General features: G+C 48.7%; 1 protein-coding gene across 1 annotated transcript in view; it reads right to left on the reverse strand.

Moving 5' to 3' along the window:
* The window catches only part of RUNX3 (RUNX family transcription factor 3), a 129,952-nt gene that overhangs the window by 13,019 nt on the left and 91,141 nt on the right, over window positions 1-25,792 (reverse strand). The window contains exon 6 of the mRNA XM_074976257.1: window positions 10,912-11,076. Within this exon, the coding sequence (XP_074832358.1) occupies window positions 10,912-11,076 (165 nt within the window). The remainder of the gene's footprint in view (window positions 1-10,911; window positions 11,077-25,792) is intronic.

Raw genomic sequence — 25,792 nt, forward strand, 5'->3', positions numbered from 1 at the left:
ACTTCTGTATATAATATGTATGAGAGAGACAGAGAGAGGCTGGGAAGAGAACAGCTTCTCAAGAGCTGGCTTTGCCTTGGATTTCTGTTTTTCTCTTTCTAAAATTTGTTCTCCTTGGAACTAAATTGTCTTCCAACATTCTGCTTCTCTCTCTTCTCTTTTGTACTCAAGAAAGGCTGTTCCACTGGGGAGCGGGGGCAGCAGGTGGGCCACAGAGAGACAGTTTGCTCTCTAGACCAGTGGTTCCCAATCTGAGTCCGCAGACCCCCAGTTGCAGGAGAGCCGTGAAAAAAAAAAAGATCCTAGGAAATGAGTTTGAATAAATTGCAATGTTACAATCAATTATTATTTTTACATGGAATATGTCTGAATAATGTTATGAATGGCTGTCCAAATATCTGTGTTGTGGTTTCCTTTTTCATTTAGAATTGGCTTTGATAAGGGTCCACAAACAGTTTTGGGGTGGATTGGGGATCTGCATTAATGAAAAGGTTAGGAACCGCTGCTCTAGATTATCAGCTTATCCATCTTTCTAGAGAGGATTTCAAACCCTCCCTAAAAACTTCAATTTGATGGTTACTTGTCACCTCTCTTATCTCTGAGCAAATTCATTTGCTTTCAAGTTAGAGGCAACAAAGAAGAAAAGGTGAATGTTGCTGGAGAGAAAAGAGAGCAGAGTTTATTTTGGGGCACTGAAAAGCCAGAGTGTGAACAGCGTCCGTTGCAAGAACCAGCAAAGCGGTTGTTCTGTATCTGATATAACTAACTCATGAACTGCATGTGATTACTTCCTCTGCTGTGTCTGAAGCACCATATGGTTTATCTGAGCATCTCACTTTCTAGCTCATAAAGAACATTTATGACCTGAAGCCTTTGGTTTTTATAAATGTCTTGAAGGTAATATAGATGCATAAGCACGCACAGAGCCCTCCGACCTACTCACCCAAATCAGCTTCTTTGCTCCCAGGTCTTACAGGTCATTCTACCAGAGTCCTACAATATTCAGGTACTTCATTCCCATTGCAGTCTATGGGAATTAGATACCTAAGCGCGTTTGTTGAACTGGGCTTGGGTTGTCGTCAGTATCCTAGACTACATTTCACTCTGCACTTGTATTGCAAAGGGTAGCAAAGCCCTGACTGACTGGGATTTGTAATCCGGCCACAGGTCAATACACAGAGGTGTAGATCAGTGGGACCTATAAGCTGAGCGCTTGGGCAGCCACCCACGAGAGCTGCAGGTGCTGCCCAGTGGATTAGCAGAGCGCCCACAGCCATCCACAGTGGGCAGTGTATGTTTCTATTGGTGGTGGATGGCTGCACATGCCTTGGTGCACATAAGATTTATTCCGCCCATGGATGGAAAAAAATTAGACGGAACCTTGCTGCAGACCCTCCAAGGAATGCCATGATGATATGGGTGGCAAGTGGAAACAATTTATTAGGTAACACTCGTTTTGCTCTATGGCCCCAAACCTGCTCCAGAACACGGGCCTGACTACTGACTTCACGGCAGATCTTATCTTCTGGGGCGTGGAGGGGACTTGACTCAATGACCTCAGGTGGTCTCCCTAGGATTCTATGAGGGGGCTGGACTAGGAGATCTCAATGAAGCCTCAAGACCGAAATCAGTGGGGACTGAAGGAAAGCCTGATCCTGATCATTAAAGCTCCTACGGCCCCTCAGCACACTGACTTTCATTTGGGCGGATTGCATTCTGTCACACGCAGCTGCAGACGCCGGGTGTGCTTCATTTCACTTCTGAACCTGCTGCTTGCAAACAGCTGCTGCCCTCCAATCCGCCATTGACTGCACCTCTGTAGTGGGTGACTGACCCGCTCCCCCTCCACGTAGTCGTCCTTAAACAAAAGCGCTACCCTGCTTAAGTCCAATTATCGTATCTCGCAACGATGCTGTATTCCTTTCCTCTGTTGTTTTTCATCTTTGACCTTTTTAGGCCAGATTAACTCAATGCACTTCAGGGAATATTGTCTAATGAGCGATAACAATTCATTGGACTGGAAGAGCAGTTTAAAGACACAGGGATGTCAGAGATAGAAAGAAACCCGGAAACCCATCTTGGTGTGTTCCTTCCTTTGAGGCCAAAGTCGTAGCCCACTCTATATTTTCTCCCCACTAATTCTTGCCTAACTTCCTCTAGAAACAATTTAGCAGCTGCCCAGGGTAGAATGATTTTAGCCATTAAGAGACAGACATTTTAAAGAAGCCATAAGTCAACCTCGATGGGCTTTTGCAGGATTAAGGAGCAGAAATTCAATGTATTTGCTAGGAATATAATGTAGAGATTAACCTCAGAACAGCCCTCATTGCATTTCTGAGGCTGTGTCTATACTATCGCTGCTACAGTAGCCCTGCTAGGGCGCTCCAGCTGGGACGCTGTGGTGGCATAATTTGGACGTGTGGTACTTCAGCAGAAGGAGGTTTTCTGTTGAGGTAGTTAGTCCTTCTTTCTGAGAGGTGGAAGTAGTCTTCAGTTGACCCAGCCCCTGCACACTGGGGAGATAGACTGACCTAACCGTAGCATTCAGGGTGTAACATTTTTCATAGCCCAAGTAACATAGCTAGGTCAAGCTAATTTTCCTGCATAGTCCAGGCCTGTAACACTGGCTATCAGCATGCAACAATCCCTCTTTTCCATCCGCAGGCAGAATAAATTTTGTTATGTGCACAGAGGCATGTGCAAATGTGCACCACCAATAGAAACACACAACCCAGCCGTGGGTACTCTGCTAACCAGCTGGGTGGCAACAGCGATGCTCCTGAGCAGCCACCCAAGCACACAGCTTGCAGGGAACACTGCTAGCAGGCTAGGCCAAGAGACCTATTAAAAGTAATACAGTATTTTACAAAGATCAATAAAGAGTATGCAGAGGGGCAGAGGAAAAGATTTACTTTAAGTGCATATGGTAAAGCATCCTGCTGTGGTCTTGCACTCATGGACAACTAGAACCGGAAGGGACCTGCAGAGGTCATCACGCCCCTTCCCCTGCAATCATGGCAGGACCAGGCACCATCTAGACCATCCCTGATGGATGTTTGTGTAATTTGCTCTTAAAAATCTCCAATGATGGAGATGTCACAACTTCTGGGGCAATTTATTCCTCATCTGTCCTTGAAAACTTGCCCTGGTTTAAACTCAGTTGATTTAAAATTAACCTGGTGTGAAGCCCTAATGTCAGGCCCACTGAGAAGGGAGGAGGACGGTGGGAGGAAGCGGGCAGTTGCACAAGGGCCTGGCGTTTTGAAAGGGCCCAGAGCTCCAGCTACCCCTCACTGTGAAAATGCCTCAGCAGTGTTAAGGGCTGACTGATCTAGGCCCTGCTCATCCATTCTTGGCCCCACCCCTTCCACTCGTGGCTCCGCCCCTTCCAGGAGTGCAGTGCTGGGCCTCCCTCCCACCTTGCTCTGGGGCTCTGCTGCCTAACGTAGCCACACCTGTGGCGGGATTCGCAAAAGCACGCAGCTTTGGCCTGGCCATCCTTCCAGTGAAGTCGAGGGCAGCAAAGTCAGGTTTGCAAATTGCCAAAATACACCAGGCCAATGTAAACTGGCAGGGGGGCGCTAAACTGGTTTAAGTGCATTTACACAAAGGGGTGGCACTGGTTATACCTCAATCAGTTGCATGAAACCAGTGCAATTTTTCTAGTGGAGAAAAGACCTGGGTCTCCCCTGTCCTTTCCTGGGGAACTGCAAGGGATGTGACTTAGATGTTATTTTTATTTTGGGGCCTCGAAGAGCATCCCATTTGTGCAGGCAGTGAGTTTGTGTCCCCTCTGTTACCCACCCCACTCCCTATTGCAGGCAGGAGAGTCTCACCCCGGCCCGCTACCCTGTGAACTCCTCAGGGCAGAGGCTGTCACCTGTTACATGTTTGAACAGCACCCTTGGTCCCGATCTGGACTGCAGCGGTCCAATGGCAAGCAAAGTGGGGGTTTTATCTGCCTTGTGCGGATTTTAGGGGACTCTGCATTATTGCATGTAATTTTTGCCGTCCTACAGTAAACCCTGTGTATGTGTGCCTCAGTTTCCCCAGGCACTGCACCAAACACTGAGAGGGTGATGGGAATTTCAGGTATGACGTTCACTGACTGAGGCTGTCCCAGTGGTCTTGCACATAGACAATGGCGGATGCCCTTTGCAACCTGGGGGCTGGGTGACACCTTTTTCCGAGGAAGGAGAAAAAAGAGAGAGGAGGGGCTAGCCTGAGGCAAGAGGGGAGGCTGCTCTGTGTGTGTGTGTGTGTGTGTGTGTGTGTGAGAGAGAGTCTAGAGTGGCTTGGGGTGCAGGGAGTGGGACTCAGCCCTAGCTCTGAGCCCCCATTTCCCCAAGCTGGATTGCACTGACTGTTTCTGGTTCCTGTGCTGGCACATCTGTGCTAGGCTGCATCCCTGTCAACTAATAAACCTTCTGGTCTGTGTTGGGTGACAGTCACATCAGCCTGTGGATGGGGGTGCAGGGTCTGGTGACCCCCACACTTGGGTGACAGGATGCTACCACTTTCTGCCTGCGTCTGTGGGCAGTTGGAAACAATCGCTCTGAGAGATGGGGGCCTACTCCCCGGATCTTCCTGGGCCACTTGACTCTGAAACTGTTCTTGGGCTTGCTTCACAGCTTCCATCGTTAGTTATTTCGTGCTGACCGTTTTAGGCAAGCTACTGCACCACTGTTGGACACCCACGCTGGCATTGGTGTTGGGTGGATGTAGCACTCTCCAAAGCTAACCAGGGCAAGGAATGAGGAAATCAAACTCCCCTTTACTATATTTGAAGTCACTTCCACTCCCCAGCCAAACCAGGGAAGAAAGAGCTGATCCATCTCCATCCCCCACGTCCCACAGTGCCTCCCTTGCCTTATGGTCACCTGGGGTACCACAACGGATTCCCCTGGCAACGAAAACTCCTAAATCCCATCGCACTGCAAAACACCCTCCTTCTCCCCCAGCAGCTTGTGTGAGGCAGTCATGACGCCTCAGTCCCAAACTCGGCAGCACCCTAAAAATGTGGGTGGAGGGGGGGGCAATATTTTATTCAATAATATAAAGTTAGCTTAATCTCAACACAGAAAAATCCAAAGGGAACCTGCGGTGACTGTGCAGGGCAGAGGCACCAATAAACAAGGTGACAAGGAGGCGTGAGACCTAATCCAGGGGTCCCTGCAACTTCATGTACCTCTAGTGAGCTGCAGTGGGGCAGGGCCTCTCCCAAGATCCATTTGTTACCCAGCTAACATCTCGGCTTATGAGTCCTCGCCAAGTGACTCTCACTGTACTGCCGCAATAGCCTGGTCTTGTGGGAGGACTGCCTTAAGGATAAGTCCTCGGACTTGGATATGGGCTCTAGTCCTGGCTCTATCACCGATTTACTGGTGACCTTGGACAATCACCACATTGCTCTGTGCCTCAGTTTCCCCAGGTACAAAATAAGGCCATTAATTGCTTCCAAGCTTGGAAGGGGCCGCTAATCATCTCTCCTGAACTTCCACCTAGTGCAAACCGTTGACAGCAATGAGCTCGCAGGGCTGCTAGTTTGGGTTGGGTTTAAAGCCCTTCTTAGATGTGAAGTGCGAGACACCATGGACCCGATTCTCACAGGTGCTGAGGGGCTCCCACTGACACCAGCTGAGGCTGCTCCATGCTTTTAAAAGCCACCACCCATCACTTTGTCGAAGACCAGTAGCACACAGCACCCGTTGAGCCACCTCTCAATGAAGTCAATGGGAAGAGTCCCCTTAGCACCAGAGGGACTGGAGCTGAATCCAGTTTGCTCCCATTTGGGTGCACACCAGCAAGTGGTCAGCCAACCCGGGGAAACAATTTTGAAACAGCCAACAAGAAATGACAAGGTTGCTTGTTTTCAAAGGAGTTTCCTTCACCCCATCCCCCACAACAACTGATACTGGTGAGAACCATGTCAGTTATGCTGCCGTGAGTCATTCATGAAGCCCCCACCGCCCTGGGGCCCTGACAGAAGGTGGAGGAAATGTGTTGCAAGTCCATGTATAAATCATGTCACGCTTTGCTTTGTCACTGTCTTTGGCGCGAGGGGACAACTGCTTGAGGTTTGTTCTGTGTTTGGGGCAGAGTGGCAGTTTGCAATAAGGGCCAGTCTTGTCGCAGCTCTAGAAAGGTAGAAAATTCCACGTACAAAAGCCAAATTCTACAAGATGAAAGGCAACCTGCCCTGTCTGCTTCTTTTACGGCGCTGCTGGAAAAGCCAGAGGCACCAGTTTGGGGTTTGTCAATCCATCTCTTACGTCCTCCTCATTACTTTCAAAAGCCACCGTTTCGGCAGCAACAAGATGCCTTGTTCTCAGTTGGCCCCCAAGGCCTGGCTAGGTCGAGGTCAGGGGAGGGCATTTGTTCCCCAATCTTGGAGCTGATTCTGTGCTCACCTCGCTCCCCAAGATGCTGATGGCCCCACCAAGACCAGTTCCAACAGCCAGGGGGTGCACGGGTGCTGAGATGTCCTTTCTTCCCTGACCATGGTGACACTTCCACAGTGCTGATATCACAGGAAAAAAATCTCCCGTGACAGTGTAATCCTCAAATCTGGATCCCCCGGGGCTGAATCTATTATGTGTCACTTTGGTCTTGTCCTCACGTGAAAATTAATCCAGAGCAAGGTGAGGCATGAATTTAAAGCAGATTAACGATTTCTGATTAACGGCACCTGTGGACACTTTTCTTCCTCGATTCCTTATTGTCAGGACAGGTCTAAACTTACATGCAGTTCAGCACTGCGGCAATCGATCCCTGAGGGTTGATTTAGTGGGTCTAGTAAAGACCCACTACATTGACTGCCAATTGCTTTCCCATCTACTCCACTACTCCACCAGCAAGGCCTTCCCTAAGGGATTGCGGGACCTGGGACAAGTGACCTGTATGCGGGCCCCTTCTTTAACCTTTTTTATACAGGTGAAATCTGGGTACGGTGAACTTCAATGGCACCTGCTGGCTGCAGGTTAAATATTGAAAATGGCCAGCTGCATAATTATAATGTTGTTATATTGTAGCTCTTTTTTATAATTATAATTAAGTTAATCTAATTAAAAAAGTCTCACTGATCATGAGCAGTGTCACACCGCTTGTATTCTGAAATCCATCTTCCTTTCTGCAAACTCTGTTGTCAGGTGCTGGGAATCCAGGTTGGATGCTACTGCCTTCTCAGAGGACGAAATGGCAAGACCACCCAGCCTCTCTTAAGATATCGCTGGCTGTAGGTGGTTTTCCGTGTAAGCTATGTCCTTGTGCGGCCCCTCAGGAGGAGAGATTCAAATGCTGCCCAGCTGCTTAACCGAGCACCCACAGTTGGGTTTTGTTTCTGCTGGTGGTGCACATTCTCCCATGCCTCAGTGCACAGAAAAAAATATGCCACACATGGACTGAAAAAAAATCCATGCATGGATTGAAAAGATTAGGGGGAAGGTTGGCTGTAGGTAGCTCTTAATTTTTATTCTGGAAAAGCTTTGCTCCCCTGAAGCCACTCTAAGTGGGGTTGTCAGCAAAATCCTACTGCTACTGCTGTGTTTGGGAAGGTGCTGTCAAGGGGTTTAAGAAACTGAAGGGCTTGAAGGGCAGGCTGTGGTCCCTCAGGGATGAATTCTTGTAGCACCCGAAGCTGTTTCCTCCCTTTGTCTCTGTGCCTGCTACTGCTGGCTGTTGCATGCTAGCTGGGGGTGTAGGTGTGTTGGAGTGCAGAGCTGGGGTGCACTGGACCCTGGATGAGGCATGAGGCATGAGGAGTTCAGGGGTTTGGGGTGCATGGGAAGACCTGGGAGGGTGCTATGTCTGAATCCCCAATCTTTCTCCCCTCCCCTACACCCATCCCCACCTATAAGCCCTGCTCCTATTTCATTGATAAAGTCCCACTGCTTTCAGCAGGGCAGAGCCAGGTCCTTACTTTGGACAAAAGAAAAGAAAAGAAAATCAAATCAGCTCTTTAGGACAATTACGTTTTCTCCTAGTATCACAACTACTTACTACCTGCATCCACTGAACAACATGACCTGTGTGCAGCCTCAGGGTGTCTGACGTAAGCTCCTTTATCATAGCATTTCCTTTTTGGAGGCTGCTCAAACTATTCTAGCTAAGAGACCAAACCTGTATGGTAAAGACCTAAAACAAATAGAAAAGAAAAAAAGAAACAAAGATGGGACATTTGGGTGACACGGAGCCCTGTCTGTGCGTGCCCCATAATAAAGGAGAAAACTCAGATGGTTCTAATGATAGTTTGGCGTTTCACACAGTGCATGGGAGAGGCAGGATTTTAAAACCTCAGGTTTCACAGGACTCACTTGAGAAGTAGCAGCCTAGATCTTTGACAGAGCTCAGTAGAAGGAACTCAGCTCTGCGGATCTCTACGCCTCTTTAACACACCACAAGCCCAGACTCTGATCTTAGTTACTATGGTGTAAACCCAGGGCAACTCCTTTGTCTCCAGTAGCTTTTACACTGGTGTCAAGCAGTGGTCCCAGTAAGCGAGCGTTTGCTCTTCTAGCCCCTATTGGTGCCCATTCTCTTTTTTCGGTGACAGTCAGACAGCTTTCCCCACCTTACGCAGAATGGGGCTGTAGCACGTAGACTCTCATTAACTCCTTATGGTCCAAAAAGAAGATTCACTCAATCCCTATTGGCAATCAGCAGTGACACATGTGGGTGGCCAAACCATATCCCAGAGCAGAAGGATTTTGCAGCAGACAGGGGAGCTCACTCAGGACTGGAAGGAAGTGGGTTCAAGTGCTGGTTCTGCCACTGATTCTCTGCATGACTTGGGCAACTCCTTTGGTCGCACTGTGTCCCCGTTTCCCATCTAGCCAACGGAATAATGACATGACCTTATCACACAGCCGTGCTGTGAAATTAAATACTTGGAACAACAATGGGAGCAGTGTTAATACCCTAAACTAGATTCCAGCATCTCCCTCTTGCCCCTCCCAAGTGGTGGCATCTCTTTATGCTTCATCGTCTCCTATGTGTTATCTAAGAACGTGCCAAGACATGAGAAAAATTACAGGCCTGTTAGCTCTTGGATTACTCTTGGCAGGGCTGAGTTCTATTAGCGTGGGCAAAAATTGTAATGTATGAGTAACACTTGTCTGTGCAGGGGTTTTATTATTATTGGTTGTAGTTTGTGTTAAGTCAAAAGGACACACTCATAAAGCAGATTTTGCTCCTGCTTACATTGGGACCAATCCAGAGTTAGGCCATGTCTACGTTACCTGGAAGATCAATCCACCCAGGGTTGATCTTCCAGGGTTCGATTTTGCACACCTGGTAGAGATGTGCAAAATCGACCTATCAGGGATCAGCAGTCCACCTGCGTACTCCTCCTGATCGTGAGGAATAAGGCAGGTTGACAGGAGACACTCTCCCCTTGACCCTCCTCAGTGAGGAGGGCCAGGTAAGTCGACTGCAGATAAGTCAATTCCAGCTATGTCTTCCCTGCCTTGCATAGACCTAGCCTATCTTGCGTAACTTTCACAAAGTAATTCCAAATGGAGACCCATGTAACTGGGCATAGAATCTGCTCCCAGGGAAAGTTCCTGACACCTTAGAGTCAGGGCAAGTCAGTATCACTACCTGATTCTCAGGCACTTTCCAAAACTGTTGAGTTTAAATAAAATTTTCTTTACCTGCTGTGGAGCAAAAGTGCTTAAGTAACTTTGGCACTGAATGACAGGTATCAGAGGGGTAGCCACGTTAGTCTGTAACCACAAAAACAACAAGAAGTCCTGTGGCACCCAACAGACTAACAAAAAATCTGTTAGCCTATAAGGTGCCACAGGACTCCTTTTTGTTGTTTTGGCACCTAAGTCTCATTGACTGTCAATGACATTTAAGCTCCTAAAGCCCTGATCCTCAGAGCTAAGGAGGCTCACAACTTACATTTGTTTCTATGGGAGTTTGGAACCAATATACTTTTGAGACTTAAGTCACTTTTGAAAACCAGACTTGGGCTCATTTTAAAAATTTGTCCCTTCAAAAAAAAGTAATCAAAAATTTGAATTTTGACATAGATAGATATAGATATATATAATTTTGTTATTTTCATTCAACCTTTTCAGTATTTTATATTTAATGTCACTGTGGGAAAATTATGTGATTATAGAAGAGGGATAAAAATCCTCCCACAGTATAACATTAAATAAGCAAGTTGCAGGGGACGGACAGCTGCAGTGCAGGACAATCTATTTCGATGTTTAGCCCAATCTAGCAATGAAATCTGAAATCTGAAATCTGCGCATACTAGCAGAAACACATCAGCGTCTCCAGGTTAATTACCTATAGGCATAAGTAATGATTTGAATGTCTTCACTTGCAAACACCTTCGATGCAAATTCATGTGCAACCCCCGAGGGGTCTGTCTGTTTCGCTCATTGATGATGGGTGCAGAAGAACTTGTGTGTTTGTGTGTGTATTGGGTGGGGAGAGTAGTTTTTGTTGGGTCAGTCCATATGCAGACCTGGCATAAGCACAATGCAAGCAGACAAGCATGTTCTTCTGACCATCATGTAGTCTATAAACTATCCTTTCTGGCCCATGCTTTACAGCCTAAACACACAGGTGCATTCATGCTAAAAAAGTGATTCAATTTAAAGTACATGTCTAGGTCTTTCCCCAGAGATCTGCTGCCTTTCTTATCTCTCAGATCTGCCATCTTCCCAGTTGCAGCTTAACCCCTCCCACTCGGGGATTTTGGCCCCTCCCACCTGGCGGACAGGGTTAATACATAACCTGTCATGTTCAAGGTTGGGGGGGGGAGAGAGAGAGAGAGAGAGAATTCCACCTCTCGTGAACTGTGCGAGGCAGATTCCCGCAGAATCTGGGACACATTGTCTGAGTCAGCCAAGAAATGTCCAGGCAGGTGAGTGCTAATGAACCCAATATGGTTACCTTGTATTGGAGTCTGAGTCTGTGACCCAAAGTGACCAGGGGCACTCAGGGATCCTCGGGGGTTGGGAGTTGTTGGGGTAACTCGCATGGACTGCCGCAGACGTTCCAGGTCAGAATAGCGGTCTGTGAAGGGCTTGGTTTGGTCTTCTAGCTTTTGTCTGTGCCCTGAAACATTGTGAAAAAATCCGAGATTCAATCAGTTATCCTTTGGCCAGAACGTCCTTGTCAATAAAAAGCAAGCATGGTACACCGATTGACATTTGGGTCTTATTACTTGTTTTGTGCTAGCATATAGAGGCCCCTATCTGAGGTCAGGTCCTGTTGTGCTAGGTGCGGTACAGACACATAATAAAAGACAGTCCCTGGCCCAAAGAGTTTACAACTCACATAGGAAGAGAGGGGAAACTGAGGCACAGGTGGAAGTGACTTGACCAAGGTGACCCAGCAATCGGTGGCGGAGCTAACAGGGGACCGGGATGTGTGTCATTGTCCCCTTAGTTGCTTTTCGTGTTACAGGCGGTGCCTTTGCCAACTAACAGACTACACAGAGGCTGTTCTAGGCACAGGCAAGGTAGGCACTTGCCTGGGGAGGCATATCCAGGGCAAGCTGGGTCAGGAGCTATCTCCCACTAACCTGTCATGGTGCAGAATAGCTTTCCACATGCATTGAGCCATTCATTCGCAGTGCCTGTGTATGCTTCAATCTCATCCGTTTTGCAATGGGACCAGTCTGAACCATGTTAACAAACTGCTAATGCAGCCAGTGCACTTCCTGTGTTCATTAACGTGAATGCAGAGGCCTTGGCATGGCCCAGCCCACTAGGAGCCCCCCAGCCCAGCCCTCCCCAGGCTAGATGAGCTGGAGAAAGGGGATCCCCGCAAAGGGCAGGCAGTGAGCAAATAAGCGGCACTCTCTCTCTCTCTCTCTGGACCCCATCTGCTCCTTGCCCTCGTCCACCTGGTCCTCTGTGCCGCCAAGCCCTACCTTCACCCCCTCTGCTCCTAACCGTCCAAGAGCCTTCTCCCCATTTCCCCTCAGGTTCTAACCAGCCTCCAACTCAGCTTTCCTACTTGCAAAACCCAGCTCCATCCCTGCCAGAGTGAGGACAGGAAACCAGGTCTCCTGAGTCCTCACAACCTCCATAAGCAACAAGGGATCCTGTGGCACCTTACAGATTACCAGAAATGACCCGCATCTGACGAAGTGGGTCTTTGCCCACGAAAGCTTATGCTCATACATTTCTGTTAGTCTATAAGGTGCCACAGGACCCCTCGTTGCTTTTGCAGATCCAGACTAACACGGCTACCCCTCTGATACCTGGTCCTCAGGCTCTACTGCGGCTCTGAGCTCATCTGGGAAGAGAAATGGAAGCAGACCCACATGATTTTAAACACCCTTTCTGGGGCCGGCCACCACACACCTGGGAAACATGCAAAGGACAAAGATGAATTAAAAGTATCTTCCCGGTTTGGCTCATGGCACAAAAACCAGAGGAAGCTTCATTCCCAGTACCCGGAGCTCCCAGGGAGCCAACCAGGCACAGAAAGTGAGGAAGGAAGTGGTGTGTAAAGTCACCACAGTGGGTGCCTGGAAAATTGGCTTTGATACAGGTATCAAAGGGGTCTCTGTGTTGAGTACACTAGACCTTAAAGTCGATCCTAGGTATGCAATTCCAGATACGGCAATTGGATAGCTGGAATTGATGCCTCTACGAGCGACTTATCTGGACATCTCACTGAGGGAAATTGACAGGAGAAACTCTCCCTTTGACCTCCCTTACTCTGAGTGAGAATGAGGAGTACTGGGTCAACAATCGAGCCCTGCTGGTTTGATTTTGCACGCCCCCGGTAGGCATACCAAATCAAACCCTGGAAGATCGACCCTGACCTGGGTCGATCTCCTGGCTAGTGTAGCTGCATCCTTAGTGCGTGTCTACAAAAACAACAAGGAGTCCTGATTTATTTGGGCATAAGCTTCCCTGGGCAAAACCCCACTTCATCAGATGCCAGCACATGAGTCCCTGCGGCCTGGGAAGGTTGGCGGGGGGATAAGTGGAGTAGGGTTTGCTGGGGGCAGGCTCTGGGAAGGAGTTTGGCAGCAGGAGTGTGGTGGAGGGCAGTGTTCCCTCTAATTTTTCCATCCAGGGGTGGATTAAATTTGCTATGTGCACCACCAATTGAAACACACGCTGCCCATTGTGGGTGGCTGTTGGTGCTCTGCTGATCCGCTGGGCAGCAACTGAATCTCTCCTGAGCAGCTGTCCAAATGCTCAGCATACAGGAACACTGGTGGAGGGAAAGGGCGCATCTGACAAAGTGGAATTTTGTCCATTAAAGCTTAATGCCCATATAAATCTGTTACTCTTCAAGGTGTCACAGGACTCCATGTTGGCTTCGATACACAGTGTGTACTGTCTTGGGCATGACCTTTGCCTCTCTAGATCTCAGTTTTCTCATCTGTAAAATGGGAAGAATGTTCACCTGCTTCGCTGATACACTGCACCGACATGGAATGCTGGGAAAGTACTCTGAATGCACAGGCAGAAGCTGCTAGAACAGGGCAGTAATGATTTAATTGATGCCAGTCAGCCCGAGGCTAAAGGAGCACTTGCCACACCCTTTTCACCTCTGACTGTATTAATCAGCATGAAACACCTTCTCTCTCTGGGCCAGATTCCAAACACAGTTACACCTGCGCACACCTGGAGTGGCTCCAGGGACCCGACGAGAAGTTTTCAATTTAAATCAGTGTAACTCTGCTCAGACTCTGGGCCCCACTCAGCACGTTCTCGGTCTGATGTGTGAGAACATCAGAACGGCCGCAGCGGGTTAGACTAAAGGTTCTTCTAGCCCAGTGTCCTGTCAGCTGACAGTGGCCAGTGCCAGGTGGCCCAGAGGGAATGAACAGAACAGGTGATCATCAAGTGACCCATCCCCAGTTGCCCAGTCCCAGCTTCTGGCAAACAGGCCAGGGACAGGAGCGGCAGGTTTGCAGAAATGTTGGTGGGTGCCCAGAACCTCCAGATCCTGCATCCCTCTCCCACTCAAACTCCCCCCTCCCCGCATCTGCCTAAGACTCAGGGAGGGAGTTTGGGTCCTGGCTGCAGACTGTAAGCTCGGGCAGGAGATCGGCGATCAGGAAGGGGTGCAGGCTGGGACCTGAGGTGGCGGGGGGTGGAAGTGCCGGAGGCAGGCTCTGGGAAGGAGTTTGGGGTTAGGAAGCAGGGATGGAGAGAGAGGACGTAGACTCTGGAGGGACTGGGGTGGGTGCAGAAGTACAGGGGGAGAGGTGTGGGGGTCCCCATGTACCTGGGGGAGCGAGGGTCTCTGCACACTGCCGCCTGCTGGTAGCCCCACAGGGTTCCTTCCCCCGTGCCCCTGTGTGCTTCCCCCACATCCTCCACCTGCTGCCCCAGCATGCTCCCCCTGGCCCATCTGCTGCCCTTGTGTGTGTCCCTGGCCCATCTGCTGCCCCCAGATGCTCCCCCCCAGCAGCCCACTTGCTGTCCCTGGGTGATTTAAAACTGCCCCCTGATGCTGGCTCTGTTCCACTGCCAGCATGTGAGTCCCTGAGGCTCGAGAAGCAGTGGGGGTGTATGTCTGTGTGCTGCTCCAGCAGCTGCATGGGGGTGGGGGACAGGGTGAGAAATATACAGGGGCAGCAGGCAGGGCGGGGCAGAGACCTGACCCAAACTTTGGTGGAGCCAGACCCTGGGCCAGGAATATTCCTGGAGCGAGGGCACCACAGGCCTATACCACTTGCCGTCTATGGCTTGGGATTCTATCCCGTCCCATCCCGGCTAGCAGCCACTAAGGGACGTCTCTTCTATGAATGTGTCTAGTTCTTTTTTGAACCCTGTTACACCCTGGGCCCTCGCCACATCCTCTGGCGAGGAGTTCCACAGGTCGGCTGTGTGCCTGATGTGGATCCCACTGCATCTGATGTGTATACCAGCCTGCCTGATGGACCAACACTGCACATCTGTGGCACCTGCCACCAAAGGATCTCAAAGCACTTTGCAAAGTTGGGCAGTCCTGGATTCTGTTCTCAGCTCTGCTACTGACTCTTTCTGCTACCTTCCCCTGCGTTGCCCCTGCTTTGAAATGGTGAGAACATACTTCTGACTCACAGCAGATCACAGCTGCACATTATCTGATGCAACAAGGGCATGTAACATGCAAGGACTGAAATGTAACTTCAGTCGGCTTTTTAAAAAGGACTTTCTCACCTCTTAAAGGCGTTAAATTAACTGGCCCATATTTGCTCCCCCACACCCCTGTTCCCACCCACATATGAGTAGAGTATCTCAAGTTACAAGGTACAGCCCAGTAGAATGAAAGTAGCTCCCACACTTCCCTGGTACTGATCTGTGGCGTGCTGTTTTCCTATCTTGCATTGGTTTGTCTCCTCTCACTCATAGTCTGGCGTCTGCATTCTTAGTCTGCATTCTGTACATGGAACCCCACAGGTATGGAGGCCAAGTGTTTGCTGTGTTCCTGATGGGCATTTGAGTCAGCAAGCCTCACTTTGTAAAGTTCATTGTAAATTTCTAGTCTGCCATCGCTTACTGCTCGTAGTTATTATTACACTCAAACCTCATGCTTCGTGGGACATTGGCGACTTAGTTCAAAGGTTAATAAAAATAATAATTGGAGACACGCATCTCCTAGAACTGGAAGGGACCTTGGGAGGTCATCTAGTCTGCTCCCTGGCCCTCTCGGTGGGACCAAGCACCATCCTGGACACCTATTTGCCCCAATCCCTAAATGGCCTCCTCAAGGACTGAGCTCACAACTCTGGGTTTAGCAGACCCATAATCAAACCACTGAGCTATCCCTCCCCCACAAACACAACCACTGAATAAGTGGCCAGAACTTCCTCTAAAATCCATAGCAATAACACCAATCAGTCCAAAGGTGGAATTTCCTCCTGACATTTGTCATAAAAGGGGCATCTGGGTGTTTCAACAGTATCAGGGAGACGGACAAAGTAATGAGATGAATGAAAATATTTCCATTTAAAAAATCAATATCCTTGTCCCTCTTTTCCTGCCCCTCCTTCTCCAGGGCTAAGGCTACACTACTGTTTCTATTTTGGGATACTTTTTTACACATTTGTATCTTGAAATAGAAACCACACAGCCAAACACTATGCTCAAAACAACCGAGCTATTTTGAGTGCAGTCTTTTGTTCCCAGTAACCCTTGTTAAATGAGGGTGACCGGGAAGTTTGAAATAGTCCGTAATTTCAAACCCTGGTGCAGTGTAGCCTATATGGGGCTCGAAATAAGGTCGCTCGGAATAACTTGGGTAACTTGCGTAAGTTATTTCAAGCTGGGGCTACAGTGTAACCCTAGCCCTGCTGTTTTGCAGGCTCAAACTTAGTAACCCCAGACAGTGCATGGCAACCAGAAAGCAAAAAATGCTTAAAAATGGATTCCGAGCTATGTAGAAATGAACAAACATCAGTTCTATGCTACACAGGACCTTATACTGTGTTCAGCACAAAAATACTTGAGTCGCCTTCAACGTTCCCTCTGATCTTTTCCACCCATGTGTGGAATAAATTTTGTACGTGCAACAAGACATGCACAAATGCGCACCCCCAGGAGAAATGAAAATTCTAGCTGTGGGCACCCTGCTAATCAACTGGGCAGCATCTGAATCTCTCCTGAGCGGCCGCACAAGCGCACCGTTTACGGGGAGCATGGGTCACCTTCCAGCTGTGCATTAAGTAACATGACTGACACCTGCCATGCTCAGCCTCTCACCCTCCTGCCAGGGAGAGCAGGGCATGCAGTGGCAGTTTGGCAGGATATTTTAGAAGTGGCTAGCAATTCTGGTCAAAAGAGGAAGACCATGGACAACGTGGAGAAGGTCTACTGAGACAGGAGGACAGCTAACTGGGGGTACTCCTGGAGCCAGCTAGAAGTTTTGTCCTGAGACAGAGTGAAGTGGAGGAGACTGGTAGACGACCTAGGCTCCCGCGGAGAACAAGGGTTAAGTAGTAGAAGTGATTCCAGGGACCTCACTTGGACATCTTAAAAGGACCTGGTTTCCAGATAGTGCTGAACACCTGCCTTCTGAAAATCTGGCCTCTTTAAGGTGTCTTGAGCTGAGCTCCCCCACGCCCCCACCAATGGAGCCACTTAAAACCCATAGTCACTTCTGAAACATGTAGGCCTGGATGAACAGCAGGGTCCTTCCACCCTACGAAACTGACAATGCTGAAGCCTGGTGACTTGGCATGGTTGGAAACCAGCTCCGTGATACTCTTGTCTGGCTTTTTGACATTCTAGCTTGTGTTTGAAAGGTGCCGCGGTGCTGTTCCTATAGGCAGGGCTCATGTGTGCAAAACACATAGAAGAAAGAGACATATGAGTTTAAAACCCCCTCTAGCCTCTGCAAATAGTAAGCAGATTTTTGCTTTTGCATGCCCTGCGCTGCTGACGCTTCCTGTCGCTGGTCGCTATAGCTGGGAACGGCGGACTGCGACTGCATCATGCAAGAGCGGAGCCACTCGTAATGTGCTCCTTTCATGAGAACATCCTCAGTTTGTGATTTCTGCAGAAGCTCGTTTCATTAAAGCCCTTTGCCATCTAACCACACTCAGCACACAAAGGAAACCTACGCGGGCCAATTAACATGAGCACTGAGCCCTCGAGAAAAGGAGGGTAGTTTCCAAGGGCTGCAAATTCCAGGGCTTGCCCGAAGCCCATTGAAATCAGTGAGTCTTTCCATCGACTTCAAAGAGCCTTGGACCAGGGCCAAGCACCAATCACAGGAGGTGTTGAGTCTTTTGCCTACAGAATCCAACCTGACATTGCTGATGTGCATTTTTTGCCACCAGATAGCCCACAAGGTTAGATCATTTTGCTTTCAGATGTCACCCAGTTATCTCTGATCCAGTTTAGCCGTCATATTCCAAAACATATGCACGTAAAGGGTGACTCGTGTCTTTATGGAAATGTTAAGCCCAGACGTAACAAAACACAGACAGCTACTGACTCAATCTGTCTCTTGTCAACAAGGAAGAAGTTTTTAAAGACAGACACAGTTTCCCAGTCAAATAGCTTTGATATCCAGCATGATATTAACCATGACAGGTCAACTTATATCACTGGTGTAACAAGATCAGTATCGCCACATCAAACAAAAACTACCCCCATTGAAAATTTTCCATATGAAAGAATTGATGTGAATCTGACATTCTGATCAATCATAGAAAGCACGTTGGAAGTTCTGGGTGTTTTCTTGGAATGGTGACAGTGAAATATTGTACGCAAGCCATGAAACTGTAGCCCTTAAAGCAATGCTTTCAAGACATGCTTTCTGCATTAAAACATTTCAAAGGCAAAATTGGCCCTTCTCATTCTGTTAGAACTTTGGAAACTGACCAGACTTCAGAAACTCCCTGATTGAAACTTTTCATGTGCCTGTGGGGGGTCACAGCACACAAGCATCTCATTTTTCTAGATTGCTAAGAGGCCACATCACCATTGTTTTGAACTACTGCAGTGCTACCGTGCAACATGGCTAACACACAATTCTGTGTTAGAGCAAAGGTAGAAATACACGCCCCCATCCACCCAGCTCAAAATCCCAATCTGGGTTATGAAAGCTTCCTAAATTCCTTTGTGGAGGTTTTGGTTTGGTCCATCAGCAAGCTGGGAACCATTTGAAAAATATGGATATGCACCCCAAGCTTGAGTGTTGGACAGGGTGTTGGCTTACAATGTTATCTAATGGTAGGTACAGCTGCCTGATGAATTCTCTTCTCTCAGTGTCTTTGGAATTCACATGCCATGGTCATTTAGGGTGAGCTTGTATCGGCAGGGGCACTGGCAGAGTGGAGGTAGTCCAGGGGAAGAGTTATTTTTAACCCAAAGCTTAACACTGCTGAAATTGCTCAGTGTCAACATTTAAAATTTTTCAACTTCTTCAGGAAAGGGCAGGGCACATGGGACTTTCACAGTAAAGGATGGGACTTTGTCATTTCGTTTTTCTGCTTTCTGCTAAGAAGAAAAGGGTGGGGAAGTGGCGAGGTGAGAAAAGAATTAAAAAAAACTGCTAACTTGCCATGCCCCTTAATGAACTTGTCCTCAATCGAAGTGGCTTTAACTGAGGCACCATCTGTGGATAAGTTATTAATTCAGGCATCCTTAAAAGGACATTTTGCTAAAAGAGACCCCACGAGAGATGCTCTCATCTGAGAAAACAGGGGCATTGTTAAAACACCAAGAGCAAATTCTAATGGTTCAACCTGAAAACGGAAAATTAAGGACCAGATTCTGCCTCTTTGATCCTCCCACCCCTTGGGTCAGTAAGTGGTCACTAATGGATGAAATTCATTCCTGAGCAGAGAGCCACTGCAAGGGATAAGCCTTGATTTTGTCCCAATTAACAGCTCAAAAACAGGCACTTCCATGGGGCTTAGATATTGGAATGGCCCTCCTGCACAGGGTCAATTTCACTTCAATCTGAGCACTGGGTATCTCCAGTGTGTACAGCAGACACAAACTACATTTGAAATGACTAGCCTCCATAGACCCTGAGTTATGTCACCTCCACAATTTCAATCAGAACAGGTGGGGGTTATTTGCATGCTTCCATACATTACAAATGGCAGTGCTGATTTTTACCCAACATTCCCAGAACACTCCACCTGGTGGCTGAGCCAGAGCATGGGAGATGTCCAGCTCAGAGGAATCAGTCTGAGAAAGTGATAGGCAACTGCAAGAGAAACAAGAGGGAAAGATGTATGTGTGTTACAGAAAAGGAATTATTGCTCCGTTCTGGAAAGGGAGACAGTTGAGCTGGCTTTTATATTCAAATTCGGCACATTAACACATGGTTTAAATCGTTATGGGAACTTTCTGAGTCACTATAGGGGCTCGTCTGCATACTTGGCTCAATCTAATTCTTGACCATCCCCCCCACCCCTCCACTCACTGATTTGCTCACCTTGATTATCTTTTTCTGATTTGTCCTCCTTGCTTACTGTTTTTGGTTCTCTGTGCCTTAAATATTGAGTCTGTTCTGGTCTGGCTATGGTCTGAAGAAGTGGGTCTGTCCCACGAAAGCCCACCTAATAAACCATTTTGCTAGTCTTTAAAGTGCTACTTGATTGCTTTTTGTTTTGAAGAGGGAAAGAATGGAAGTTAGAATGCAAGGTATGTCTACCCTACAGGGAAGATCGACCCAGTCAAGGTTGATCTTCCGGAGTTCGATTTCGCATGCCTGGTAGGGATACGTGAAGTTGAACTACCTGGGGTCAGCAGTCAAACCCTGCACTCCTCAATACCGCGAGGAATAAGGGAGGTCGACGGGAGAGTTTTTCCCATCGACCTCCCTTTATGTAGAGGGCCAGGTAAGTTGATTGCAGATAAGTTGATTCTAGTTATGCAATCGTCATAACTAGAATTGCGTATATGCAATCGACTTACCTGCCTAGTGTAGCCCAAGCCGCAGATTTGACTACAGCTTCTGCTGATGACAGGAGCAAAAATGCACCAGCCCCACATCTGCAGATGGCGGCTTTGCACAGCCATCTATCTGTGCAGGATGGCAAAGAGCAAGTGCCGTTCTGGTCTGGCTGGCTTGCTAAAGTGCAGCCCAGAAACTCAAGGGAGGGGGAAGAGAAGCACCCAGCTCCTTGCCTGCCTGAGAAAGTCCACCACAGATAAGTCATTATTCCCATGCTTGAAGCTAGCCTGCTTACGCCACTTGGAAAGAGAATCGGTCATGCCGTGTCTTTGCTTTGGCTTCCCCCCCAGGCTTCTCGAGACACTGCTGCTACTGTCTTCTCCCCGCCTTGAAAGAAAGAAGAAAGTGTCGCAATGCCCATCAACCCGCCTGTTCTGTCGGAAGATTTACACTGACTTTAACAACCAAAGGAAAATAATATTTAAGGGACGAGTCCGGGGGCGGGGGGGGAAAGCTGATGAGAATTCATAAAGATTTCTTAGCCTGTGGTGGTCTGTGATGAATGGCTGCCTATAAAGGGATGGAAATAAATATCCCTTTTTGAAGGAAATAGGTTGGCACCGGTCCAGCTGGCAGGGAGCAGAGAGATATGTTGCATTTACAGTAGGTCTTTACTGTCTGAAATCAGAACAGTGGGAGAGATGTTCATTAGACATGGCCTGGTGCTGATTAGCTGAACTTAAAGACAGCCGACTGGCCCGTAGCCCCCTTCCTCTGCTTTAATTGTTGGGAAACCCTTTAACTCTTTCTCTGCTCCTGCTGGCCTTTCCTCCTCCCCCGGGCTGTTGAGGGAGCAAACTCTGCTGGCTGGTTTGTGCTGTGGGCATTTTGTTCTATACCCTCTCTTCCAAAACCTCATCAGAAAAGTGACTGCTTCAGCTGTCTCCTACGATGACATTTTCAAACGGGCTCAAGTGACTTAGGAGACTATGCCCCATTCCTCAGAAGAGATTTAGGCATTTACCCAACTCAGGCCCTTCGACAGAGGATGGAAGCCAGAATAAAAGCACTTCCACCTCCAGGCTGGCCAGAGCACAGATTCTTGTTCTCTTGGGCTCAGTCCATCCTGCAGCCCACAGGCTGCCTTACAGGAGTATTTCGATACAGGCTCCAGTCTGGGATCTGTGCAGCTCACAGGCCTGTCGCCCACAGCTCGAGGGTGCCATAGGAAAAGCTACCACAGAGCTTTGCAGCAGTGGTAGGCAACCTGCAGCCCATAGGTGTTTGATGTGTGACCCACAAGACATTTTGTTTACAGTTTGCCCATGCACAGGGGTGCCAGATCCTGCTGGTTTTCATCTGCCTAGTTTTTTTCCCTACCAGTATTGCAAAACGTGACATGCACGTAAAGCCGGGGCAGGTGAAGTGAGGTGCGTGCTGATTGCACACATTGACTGCGAGAGCCGTGTGCGCCCTCTGCAGCCAATCAAAGCCAAACAGCACACCCTGCAAACTCTAGGTACACAACTGCAGTCAGCAAAACTACCCCATCCTGGGATATTGACTTGTTTATGGCAATCTTGGGGCCCACTGAGATGAAGGAAGGCCACTGATGTGGTCCATTCGCTCGTCTAGGTTGCCCTCTCACTGGTCTATTGCAACTCTGCTTCCACAACGTCCCCGCTCATTGATATTGGCGTTTACTGAAGGGCGGGGAGACCCTGGGATTGGACCCTTATCTGCACCGCTGTCTGCATGTTACTGGCTCAAGGGGAAGAGCAAGATAAAGTAGTGCGAGATCATTTGAAGCACCTACCTCCCCCGAATACGTTTTATTTCCAGTTGATTTCAGAGGTGGCCCCTGGCACTGTACAAGCAAGGCCATGGGAACTACTTTATCCCGCTGTGAGTCAAACTCTCTTCCCTTCTCTGCCACGTCATTCAAAGTTATTGGTCAAACTGCTACACTCTTCCAAGAACAAGTGACGAGGGCCATGTGGCCCTGAGATACATGGCACTTTTGTGGTTCTGTTTATAGCTCAGGCATGTTAGCGGCTGTGTTCTCCGGGATGAAAGCTTGCTTTTAGCATTAACTTTTTCTCCTCCTGCAGCTCTCATGCTACCCTCTTAGATTTGTTAATCCTGCCCAACATGAGCAGGGATAACGCAACCAATAACTTCGGCGATGCATTTCCAAATATGCCTGAATAATTCCCTTCGATTTCACACCATCCTTCATTAGAGGCATTACATTGGGATCCCATGCTCACAATGCCCTCTGCAATGTAGGTAAGCAAATACTATTTGGCCCTGATGGGTAAACTGAGGCATGGAGCCAGGCCAAATTGACACCTGGTCTAACTGAATTATTAATCTTGCTCTTCACTCATCAGTGACATCAGCCTCTCGATTTCTCCTGGGGCACAGGAAAATCGGCTCATCAAAGATTATCTATGTCTGTACTAGGGACCTAATAGGAACGCAGCTGTACCCCTGCAGCTGGGCTGTTAGAAGGTCTCCTGTGTTGCTGCCTTACGCTGGAGGAAGAGAACTCTCCCGCCAGCAGCGGGGAGCTGATAAACTTGCCGGGTGCCTGGCCAAGATGCAGGGGAGGAGGCAGGTCTGTGTTCCCAGAAGGGGCGGGGCCTTGGGTGGGAGGGGCGGGGCTGCACTCAGCACCTCCTGGTGCACACAATGGCTCCCCCCGCCAGGAAGCCCTAAGAGCTGCCCAGAGCCTATCATCCTGTGTTCAGCGGCGATTTAAAGGGCCTGGGGTGACCGCTGCCGGGGGCTCTGGAACAACAGCCCCTTTTGCTTTTAGCATTAACTTCTCCTCCTCCTGCAGCTCTCACGCTCCCCTCTTAGATTTGTTAATCCTGCCCAACGTGAGCCGGGATAACAGAACCGGTAACTTCGGCGATACGTTTCCAAATACGCCTGAATGATTCCCTTCAATTTCACACCATCCTTCATACTTCCTCCTGAAAACCATCAGCAGGCATATCCCAGCCTAACCAAATCACCCCAACGAGCGGCACTAGCAACGGGAAGAGGAGAGTATCTCCCGCTGCCACGGCGCTGCCCACACCGACAAACGCGCTAACGCAGGAAGGACCTGATTGTGGAAAGCCGCCATCTTGTCTTCCCTCCACCACAGTCTATTAGGACAGACCCTGTGCTGGAGTGGATCAGATACACCGCGTTCTGCCCTGTGAGGTGGTTGCCGGGGCAGGAAGTGATGCAACCCGGCTGAGTCTCTAAAAACGATTGTTTAGGTCCAGGCACCCAGCACTGGGTCTTCACTCTTGCTCTGGTGTACGGCGTTGCCACGGAACACGAAGGTAATTTTCAAGGACATCCTTCTAGTTGCTCTACGCCGGGGATCATAACAGGGAAACTGGGCCGTGTGCAGCAAATGAGACAATTCCCAGGATGAAATCGCTGGTGCCTGTATCGTGTAAAGTGGTAGAGCCGTCCTGGCCACAGGACAAGGTGGGGTGGCCACCTCAGGCCCCGCGCCTGCAGCAGTCACCCCAGCCATCCTATGGACGGGACGGGGGAAGATGACCTGGGGCAGAGCAGTGGAGGCGGAGGCAGTGGCAGCAGCAGAGGGCCACCTCCACCCTTCTTTACAGCAGCAGGAAGTGGCCTCTGCTCCCTGCTGCCCACAGGGTGCAGCAGGGCTCCGTGGGGTTCAGCAGGCCTGCAGGCTGCCGGAGAATAGAGCACTGATCTCTCTGGCCCCTGTACCCTTCACACAAGCAAGTATTTCCTTCAAGGAAAGAAAAAACAGGCAGCTCTTTACCAGCATCATCTTTCACAGCCTTCCACTCAGCACTCTGACAAAAACACCGGTACCTAGAGAAGGGTGGTGGCACAGTCACTGGGGCAGGGAGACAGTGGCAGTACAGCTGTGGGAGGAATCAGGCTGCTGGAGACAGGGGAGGTCCACAGAGTACAGCAAATGCCCTAGGACTCCTCAGGACATCCACAGGCTTTATGGATCCCACTCATGTGCAGGGTGTGATGGGGGAGCAATTTGCAAGAATCTGCAAGTGAGTTCCTGATACATCCACAGGCACCAGCCTGGTCAAAGGTTTCAGATTAGGATCTCTTTGGCTGGAAAAAGGAGTGTAGCTAGCTCACATGTAATACAACACGCGATCATCACAGTCTAGCCTAAGCAGGCGGTGTTTAGGAAAACGGACAGAAGCCACAAAGCAGGCTTCTTCCACATAGCTTGAGTTCCAGCTTCATTTCCCTTGTTTACCAGGGACCACCCCATCTGGAATGCTAAATGGAATATAAATACATATAGTGGTTGAATAATATGCTGCATGCAAAAATATTACAATGGAGATAGCCTCTCCCACAGTATTTCACTAAGTATCCCAAGGACTGTGGGGGTGCGGGGAAGGGGAGACAGCATTTCAGAAAAAGGTTCAGATTAAACATAGGTGAAACTTCAGGGAGGTTCTTGCTCTTCCCAGACATACAACCCTCACCCACATTCCCAGCCTGGATTCTTTGCTACATCTGTCTTATTCCCCACACAGCTACTTTCAGCTGTTCATTCATAACCCACATTTCTGTTTGGACCTAAAAAGACCTACGTTTTCCCGCAGACTAGAGATGGACAGATTTTTCATCCTTAGAATTTATGGCCAGAAGGAACCATTGGATCACCCAATCTTATCCCCTGTATAACACAAGCCATGAATTGCACCCTTTCACCCTGGACTGAGCCCGGATGCTACAGAGATTATTCAGCTCCACATCTGTCCTAAAGTTGCTTTAAATTGTAACAGAATCACTGTACAAAGGATTCTGTTTTCCTTTAGGAGGAAGTGTGCTGGGCATGTCTGCAAATCCAGTGGCAATGCATGCCAACCTGGCAAAGATCTCCTTAAATCAGACCTCCCAAAATGCTACTTCCTTGCTTCACCTGGGCTGATGGACAACAAATGCCATTAGATTGTCATCATGCCAGTCTACCCAGGAGCGTGTAGATTTTATACCTGGCCAGGTTTGCTTTAATGATTTTTCAAGATTGCCCTAGAGCTACATCTACGCGACAGCCTAAGCCTGAACTAAACTATGCAATTTGCCCTACGCGAACTGCATAACTTATTTTGAGTATAGTACGAAATAGGTTATTTCAGTATTTGGCGCTGTGTAAACAGCAGCAAATGTCAAAATAACATGCTATTTTGAGGCATCCCTTACTCTTGCATTGAGGAGTTCCGGGATGCTGAAATAGCATGCCCGATACGTCAAAAACTGTTTCGAAATGACAGGCGCATGTCAAAGCCACAGAGTTGCTATTTTGTTTTACTACCATATCCCGAAATAGCTCTGCTGCATAGACATAGCCTAGGTGAGCTAGTAGTCATTCAGGGCAGGTCTGCCCTACACCTGAAAGTTGATCCTAGACACACAATTCCAGCTACGACAA

This window comes from Carettochelys insculpta, chromosome 24, assembly GCF_033958435.1.
Source record: "Carettochelys insculpta isolate YL-2023 chromosome 24, ASM3395843v1, whole genome shotgun sequence".
Classification (NCBI taxonomy): domain Eukaryota; kingdom Metazoa; phylum Chordata; order Testudines; family Carettochelyidae; genus Carettochelys; species Carettochelys insculpta.